Source organism: Carlito syrichta, unplaced genomic scaffold, assembly GCF_000164805.1.
Source record: "Carlito syrichta isolate Samal-C Ts95f unplaced genomic scaffold, Tarsius_syrichta-2.0.1 Scaffold305797, whole genome shotgun sequence".
NCBI classification, from domain to species: Eukaryota; Metazoa; Chordata; class Mammalia; order Primates; family Tarsiidae; genus Carlito; species Carlito syrichta.
In genome coordinates this window covers 211,998-221,044 of record NW_007249893.1, presented here as the reverse complement: position 1 = coordinate 221,044, position 9,047 = coordinate 211,998, and the positions used below count along the sequence as shown (strand labels likewise).

At 52.3% G+C, this 9,047-nt stretch overlaps 1 protein-coding gene across 1 annotated transcript in view; it reads left to right on the top strand.

The window, feature by feature from the left end:
- TMEM151A (transmembrane protein 151A) overlaps nt 1-1,143 on the top strand; it is a 3,775-nt gene extending 2,632 nt beyond the window's left edge. Inside the window, exon 3 of the mRNA XM_008062710.1 lies at nt 3-1,143. Coding sequence (XP_008060901.1) covers nt 3-120 — 118 coding nt within the window. The 3' untranslated portion in view covers nt 121-1,143. The remainder of the gene's footprint in view (nt 1-2) is intronic.
- The last annotated feature ends 7,904 nt before the right edge of the window (nt 1,144-9,047 follow it).

The following is a 9,047-nucleotide window of genomic DNA, read 5'->3' as shown; positions in this document are numbered from 1 at the left end:
CGCGGAGAGGACACGGAGCCCCTGGAGAGCCCGCCCTGCTACGAGGACGCCCTCTACTTCCCGGTGCTCATTGTTCACGGGGACAGCGGCTGCCAGGGGGACGGGCAGGGGGCGCTCTGAGACGCCCCCCGTGGCCCCCTGAGCGGCCCCCGCCCCGCCATCCCACCGTGGGCCTAGATGCCTGATGGTCCAAAATGGGGGAAAACAGAATGGCCACACACAGGGGTGGGGGTAGGGGGCCCCTAAGCAGATGAAAATGCAATGGCCCGTGGTCATTTTACGTTGAATCTGTGAACCACCCCAGCATGGCTTCCCCCAACCGTGTGCCAACCCCTGAGATGATGGGTGCTCTGGCTCGAGGGCCCCTCACACTGGGCAGGGGAGGAAGCTTCCAGAAAGCCTGAGACGGGGGCGGAGTCCTGGGGCTGTCTGTGGGCTCTTCCCTGCTGGTACTGAGGCCACCTGGGAGCCCTCCAGCAACCCAGAAGCACAAATTGGCGACTTGGGGCCCTGCGCAGCTGGGTGAGCCTTGGCCCCACTCCCCGCCCGCCCAGTGTTCCCGTTCTCCTCCCCTGGTCCTCCCTGCTGTCCTCTTGTCTCCACTCAGGGCCAGTCCCTGATCGGAGCCAGCAGTGCGGGCCCCTTGGCTGGGAGCCTGGTTCTCAGAGCACAGCCTTGCCCCCCCAATGTTTCCCCTGGTGCCCACTGCACCCTCCCTCACATCCGGCGCCCCTTACCACCTGAGCTTCCTTCTCACGGCCCCGCCATGGCCCGCACACACCCCGGTCTCTGCCCTGCCTCCCGAAGTCCACGTCTGCCTCGGTCAGCCGCATACCCCCACCCCCGGGACGTCCTCTCATTGCCCCCTGGACTTCTCTGTGCCTCACTTTCCTGATGATCCTTGGGACCCAGGGCCACAGGGCATCCGAGGGGCCCTGACCTCGGCACAGCCTTTTGGACGATGCCCTCACCCCGCCATGGAGGCTTCCTTCATCAGTGGGGCCTGGCCCAGGGGACACTATCCCTCCAGGGAGGAGAGATTAGTCCCTTCCCTCCCAACTGGGGCCTCCACCTCCTCTCAGGGGCTGGCGGGGGAGGGAGGAGGCAGAGAAGATGCAGATTAAATAAAGGTATGAAACGGAACTTCTCATGCGCTTTCCTGAGTAGTGGCTTCAAGGCCGTCACTACAAGCACAGTGGACCACCCTCGTTCGGGGGTATGATGATGGATTCGTGGCGGGTGAGGGAGTGGAGCTCAGAGTTGGGCTCCACTAACAGGGTGAGCTGAGAAAGGGGACCTCCCTGCCCAGCCTAGGGCCTCTGGGACGCAGGTTTGAGTTCGGTTCCCCTGGCGGCTACTGGTGTTATCAATCTGGGGGACAGGTTGGAGGACACGAAGCTGGAAATGGCCAGCTCAAATCAGGGCAGGCTGGCATGGGCTCCGAAGACAGAGAATAGGGCCAAGGAAGGCCTCACTGGGAGAGCTCAGAAAGCTTCCTGGAGGTGACAGCCTCATATGAACAGTATTCAGGATGTTCACTGAGCGAGACCACTGAGCTCAGGGGCGAGTGGGGGGGGGGAATTCAGCCTACAGGGCACCGGTCCAAGCCCCCAGCATGGGGCTGGGACTCTTTTCTAGTCCACACAAAGGCGTGCTAAAAGCTATTGATGTCCTTTGAAGGATGCCGAGAACGACCAGGATTTCCTCACACAGGGCAGAGGGCAGCTGAACGTGAACCAAGGTGTGATGTGGAGATGGAAGGCGAGAGTTGGCCAAGCCCTCCATATCAAACCCCAAAGTGTGTCTTTAAGCTGGAGCCAGCTGAGCAAATGGGAACCATGGAAGATGGTGGAGCCCAAAAGTGACAACGTCCAGCTGCCGGCTGAGTACGTGGGGAGGGTTCGAGACCAGAACTTTCCTGTGCAACAGCCCACTGCCCGGCTTCCTTGGGAGTGAAGCCAACTCTTTGTTCAGAAGCAACTTAAATGGAAAACCCGATGGTGCCCAAATGTTCAAGAAGGCAACAGTGGCCCAGGTGCAGTGGCTCACACCTGTAATCCAGCACTTTGGAAGACCAAGGCAGGAGGATTGCTTGAGCCCAGAAGTTCTAGACCAGCCTGGAAAACACAGCGAGATGTTGTCTCTGCAAAAAAATTTAAAATTAGCTGGGCATGGTGGCATGCTCCTGTAGTCCCATAGTTCCAACTACTCGGGAGGCTGAGACAGGGGGATCACTTGAGCCCAGGAGGTCGAGGTTGCAGGGAGCTGTGATCATGCCATTGCACTCCAGCCTGAGCGACAGAGTGAGACCCTGACTCAAAAAGGAAAAAAAAAAAAAGGAAGCAGGGCGGGTTCCAGCATCTCCCATGGGGGAGTCTTCCTTCTCCCACCATTCTGCCCTAATGTCACAGTCACCAACAGCTCACTGGCCACTGGCCATTCTCCTCCCTTTCTCAACAACAAAGCTCCATTCTCACTTCAGATGGCTACGAGCCCAGCTAAAAAGGCAATGTTTTCAGTCTCCCTTGTACATATGGTAATACCATGTGACTGAATTCTAGGATACAAAATATAAACAGAAGGTGTTGGGTGGGATTTCCAACAATGCTCCTGGAAATAGGAACAGCATGGGTGAAGGCCATTTTTGTCTTCTCTGCTTCATTCTGCATTTGGCCTGGAATGCATATGTGATAGCTGGAACTCCAGCAGTCATTTTGGATCGGAAGGTGACCTTGAAAATTGTAGCCATGTGCTGGGGATAAAAAAGCAGCAAGATAAAATATCCTGGGTTTCTGATGACATCATGTGAGCTCCCGTATCGCCCCTGGGTTGCCTACCTCCAGGATCCAATGAGAAACAGAAATTAAACTTTTAGTTTGTTCAAGCCACTATTACCAGCAGCTTTCATTAACTATCTACTGCTGCATGATAAATTATCCTAACCTTAGTGGCTTAAAATGTAAAAATTGGCCAGGTGAGGTGACTCATGCCTATAATCCCAGCACTTTGGGAGGCTGAGGTGAGAGGATCGCCTGAGCCCACAGGTTCGAAATCAGACTGGGCAACTTGGCGAGACCTCATCTCTACAGTAAATCAAAAAATTAGCCGGGCATGGTGGTGTGTGCCTGTAGTTCCAACTACTTGGAAGGCTGAGGCAGAAGGATTACTTGAGCCCAGCAGGTCGAGGCTGCGGTGGCTGGGAGCAGCCACTGCACTCCAGCCTAGGCAACAGAGTGAGACTCCAACTGAAAAAAAAAAAGTAAAAATTATTATGCTCTCTCTTGGCTCCTGTGGATCAAGACAGGACAAAATGGGGGTGGTTTATCTCTGCTCCATGACATCCAGGGCTTCTGCTGGAAGTCTCAAAAGCTGGGGCTGGAATCACCTGGAGGCTGGTTCGCTCACATTTCTGGCAGTTGATGCCAGCTGAGGGCTGAGGGCCTATATAGGGCTGTGGCTGGGACATCCACACAGGGCCTCGCCACGTGGCTTGAGCTTCTCCACAACATGGTGGCTGGGTTCCTAAGACAAGCATACCAAGAAGGTGGAAACTGTACTTGATGTTCTAGTCCTGTTTCTGCCTCTTTTCATTGGTCAAGGCTATTTTGAAGGTCCTCTCAGTTTCAAGAGGAGAGAGCATAAGATCTCACCTCTCTCTGGAGGCTTGTCAATGTCACACTGTAAGAACAGTACATGGGGCCAGGTACAGTGGCTCATACCCATAATCGCAGCACTTTGGAAGGCTGAAGCAGGCTGAAGATTGCTTCAGCCCAGGAGTTCAAGACCAGCCTGGACAACATAGCAAGATCTCATCTCTCCAAAAAAATAAAATAAATTAGCCAGGTGAGATGGTGCTCACCTGTAGTCCCAGTTACTCAGAAGGCTGAGGCAGGAGGATCACTTGAGCCCAGGAGTTCGAGGTTACAGTGAGCTACTGATCATGCCACTGCCCTCCAACCTGGGCAACAGAGCAAAACTCTTTCTTTAAAAAACAAACAAACACAAACTGCTGTGTGGCCATGCTTCATCTCAAACATAGGAAGTGCTCAATGAACGTAGCTCTTACCATCATTTGTATCATTAATTACAAATGGGTGCTCCACATCTTACACACACACACACACACACACACACACACACACCCACACACACACACTTCACCAGCAGCCAACAAAGTGCCTGGCACACATAACAGATGTCCAGTCAATATGTGTTAAGAGAATGATTCCTGAACCAACACCTCTGACATCCTGAGGTTAGCTGGGTCCTCAAAGCCAAGTGGAGCTGCTTAGACTGAGGCCCAGACCAACCAAGGGCGTTGCCATCATTTGGCCGCACTTAAAGTGAAGCTTTCAGCCAGGTACGGTGGCTCACACCTGTAATCCCAGCACTTTGGCAGGCCGAGGCTGGAAGATTGCTTGAGTCCGGGAGTTTGAAACCAATCTAGACAACATAGCAAAAAAAAAAAAAAAAAAGCCAGATGTGGTGGTGCATACCTGTAGTCCCAGCAACTCAGGAGGCTGAGGTAGAAGGACTGCCTGAGCCCAGGAGGTGGAGGCTGTGGTGAGCTGTGGTTGGGGCACTGCACTCCAGCCTGGGCAACAGAGTGAGACCCTGACTCAAAAAATAAAAATAAAAAATAACAAGGCCAGGCATGGTGACTCACGCCTATAATCCCAGCACTTTGGGAGGCTGAAGTGAGAGGATCGCCTGAGCCCACGGACTCAAGACCAGCCTGGGCAACTTGGTGAGATCCCATCTCTATAATAAATCAAAATTAGCCAGGTGTGGTGGCGTGTGCTTGTAGTTCCGGCTACTTGGAAGGATGGGGTGGAAGGATCACATGAGCCCATCGAGTCTAGGCTGTAGTGGCCGGAAGCGTGCCACTGCCCTCCAGCCTGGGTGACAGAGTGAGACACCTACTCAAAACAAACAAACAAACAAACAAACAAACAAACAAATGAACAAAACAGAGCTTTTCTGATCCTCGGTGAATGGGCCTGGGAACTTAGGGCGTGCAGGGAGCACACGCTGCCTTCCCCATCCCATAAACCACGAAGCTCCGTGTTTCTTCCCTGGATCCAGGCCCTGACTCTAGATCTTCCCTGAGGTGGAGGCCCCTGAATTTTTTGAGAGTTTCATCTTCCCGCTATGTCACACCTGCTGCCTTCTCTTTTCCAGAGCCTAGCAGTGTGAGGTCACTGCGGACGTGACCTGGGAAGCATCTGGAAAGACCAAGGAGGATCTGGCATCAAGTAAAAAAGCTGGACCCGCCCTGAGTGAGGACAGGGCAGGTGTGCTGCTGCCCTGCTCAGTGAAGGCCAAAGCACCCCGAAATCAGATTCAGTGGACTCCAGGAAAGGCAGATGGGCAAAACCGACAGTTGAATGTCAAGTGTAGTGTGTTACATCTACTCAAGGAGGAGCTTCTGTCCAGAACAGCTGCTGAGACCAAAACACCCAGGTCTTGGTAACCCATGGACAAAAGACTCCAACAGACAGATATATTTTTCTTCTCTTTTACTGCTTAAAAAAAAAGCAAGGCTGGGCTCAGTGGCTCAGCCTGTCATCCCAGCACTTTGGGAGGCCGAGGCGAGTGGGTTGCCTGAGCCTGTGGGTTTGAGACCCACCCGGGCAACTTGGCGAGACCTCATCTCTACAATACATAAAAAATTAGCCAGGCGTGGTAGCGCACACCTGTAGTTCCGGCTACTTGGAAGGCTGAGGTGGAAGGATCGCCGGAGTCCAGCAGGTCGAGGCTGCAGTGGCCGGGAGCGTGCCACTGCATTCCAGTCTAGGTGACAGAGTGAGATTCCGACTCAAAAAAAAAAAAAAAAACTCATAAAAAGACAAAATTTTTTCAGAGACTCACTCTGTTGCCCATGTTAGAGTACATTGGCATGATCATGGCTCACAGCACCCTCCACCTCCTGGACTCAGGTGAGCCTTCCAACTCAGCCTCCTGGGTAGCTGGAATTAGACACACACACCACCATGCCACCACACCCAACTAATTTTTTTTTTTTTGTAGAGACAAGGTCTCACTATGTTGCCCAGGCTGGTCTTGAACCCTTGGCCTCCCATCTTAGCCTCCCAAAGTACTAGAATTACAGGCGTGTGCCACCGTGCCTGGCTTCACTTGCTGTTCTTAACTGACCTCTCTATTTTCAAGTGAATAGCTATTCTTGGATCTGCTGCTTTCCTGTTTTTCCTGCAGAGATACTGACTCCTTGCAAGTCTTTGGAGGCTGTTGGTTGCTTGTTCTTACTAGCTTGTATTTTGGGCTTTGCGGGTATGCCTTATCACCTCATTTTGCTGTGAACTTTATCCATGTGATTTTGATTTTATTATCTAATTGCTAGGTCCTTAAGTGGAGATTCAAAAGCTGTGTGTTACAGCTACTGCAGTCACCTTCATTATTATTATTATTATTATTATTATTATTCTCCTCTTCCACCTCCTCCTCTTTTTTGAGTCAGAGTCTCATTCTGTCACCCAGGCTGGAGTGCAGTGGCACACTCATGGTCACTGCAGCCTCGATCTGCTGGGCCTTCCAAGTAGCTGGAACCACAGATGTGTGCTACCACACCCAGCTAATTTTTTTTATTATAGAGATGAGGTCTCACCAATTTGCCCAGGCTGGTCTCAAACCCCTGGGCTCAGGCAATCCTCTCACCTCTGCCTCCCAAAGTGCTGCAATTACAGGAGTGAGTCATCCCGCCTGGCCATTCTTCTTCTTCTTCTTCTTCTTTTTTTTTTTTTTGAGTTGGCATCTCGCTCTCTTTCCCAGGTTGGAATGCAGTGGCATGCTCATGCCCACTGCAGCGTCGACCTGCTGGGGTCAGGCAATCCTTTCTTCCACCTCAGCTTTCCAAGTAGCTGGAACTACAGGCACGGGCTACCACGCCCGGCTAATTTTTTTGATTTATTGTAGAGACGAGATCTCACCAAGCTGCCCAGGCTGATCTCAAACCCCTGGGCTCAGGCAGTCCTCTTGCCTCTGCCTCCCAAAGTGCTGGGATTATAGGCTTGAGCCCATACGCACCCAGCCTGGCTATTCTTCTTAGCCAATGCACCTGAACATGCCAAGGGTTCTGGTGTAAACCATCAAGGGAGACCCAGGGGACTGGGGTCACTATTTCTAAATTCTCAGTAAAGACACTGCTATCTGTGTGGTTTAGATTCTGGGGGAATTTACAGTGAACCATCAACTACAAGGCATGTTAGTCCCCACACGGGTGACATTAACTACACTTGCCAGATCTTGGACTTCCACAGTTGGTTGGTGCTGTCTTGTCCCGTTCAGAAACACTCATTCTGGATGACTCTGCTGTTTTCCCAGGAGCCCATTAATAGGATTTGCTGCCACTGTGGCAATTCTGAAAGGGCTGGAGCAATCCGTCCAGAAGTGACCTTTGCCTAGACTTCCCCATGTGTCCCCAAGTGTCTTCTCCTAAATGTTTTCCCACTTTTTCCTTCGGCTATGGACTGATGTTGGGGTGTCCCCTGTTTCCAAGTGCAAAGTTCATCTTTTTTTTTTTTAGTTGGAGTCTTACTCTGTCACCCAGCCTGGAGTGCAGTGGCCGCTCCCGGTCACCGCAGCCTTGACCTGCTGGGCTCTGGTGATCCTTCCACCTCAGCCTTCCAAGTAGCTGGAACTACAGGCGCGCGCTGCCACGCCCGGCTCATTTTGATTTATTGTAGAGATGAGGTCTCACCAAGTTGCCCAGGCGGGTCTCGAACCCACGGTTCAGGCAATCCACTCATCTCAGCCTCCCAAAGGCACGGGATTACAGGCTGAGCCACCGAGCCCGGCTGTTTTTGTTTTTTGTTTTTTTGAGTCAGAATCTCACTGTCACCCAAGCTGGAGGCCAGTGGCACACTCCCAGCCACCGCAGCCTCAGCCTGCTGGGCCAGGCGATCCTTCTGCCTCAGCCTTTCAAGTAGCTGGAACTATAGGCATGTGTGACCATGCCCGGCTAATTTTTTGATTTATTGTCAAGATGAGGTCTTGCCAAATTGCCCAGGCTGGTCTCGAACCCGCGGGCTCCGGCAATCCTCTCCCTTTGGCTTCCCAAAGTGCTGGGATTATAGGCACCCGGCCCCCTCTTCTTACAAGGGCATGTTTACAGTTGCCCATAAAGACCCTCTCTGTCTCTTGACATTGATGTCCTCCAGAACAGCCAGCGGCTCCGGGAAGTCTGCAATGACCCTACAATTGGGATAAATTGGTAAATTCCTTTCTACTCACCATTCTGCTACTGGGTTGTAATAGTCCATATGTAATTTCCTACCCATCTCGTGTCTGTCCCCAAGTGGCTCCCAGGGGTGTATTCCATACACAAGGCTTTCAAATCACAGCAGTGTGTTGCGGGGGGCGGTAGTGGACACAAGGGTGCGATCTTTTTCTTTTTTTTTTTTTTTTTTGAGTTGGAGTCTCACTCTGTCACCCAGACTGGAGTGCCGTGGCTGCTCCCGGTCACTGCAGCCTCGACCTGCTGGGCTCCGGTGATCCTTCTGCCTCAGCCTTCCAAGTAGCTGGAACTACAGGCGCGCGCTACCACGCCCGGCTAAGTTTTTTTTTTTTATTTATTGTAGAGATGAGGTTTTGCCAAGTTGCCCAGGCGGGTCTCAAAGCTGCAGGCTCAGGCAATTCACTCACCTCGGCCACCCAAGGCACGGGATTACAGGCTGAGCCACCGAGCCCGGCTGGGGTGTGATCTTGACTGTGGCTTTCTATAATTATTCAGCTCTGGTTTCTACCAGGCAGGGCTGAGAGTTGTCTCGTGAACATTTCTTTTTTTGAGAAAGGTCACCCAGGCTGGAGTGCAGTGGCATGATCACAGCTCATCGCAGCCTTGTTTTTCTGGGCTCAGGAGATCCTTCTGCTTCAGCCTCCCAAGTAGCTGGGACTATAGGCGTGCACCATGTCCAGCTGATTTTTGATATTTTTGTAGAGACGAGGTATTGCCATATTGCCCAGGCTGGTCTCAGACTCCTGGGCTCAAGCAATCCTCGTGCTTCAGCCTTCCAGGGTGCCAGGATTAC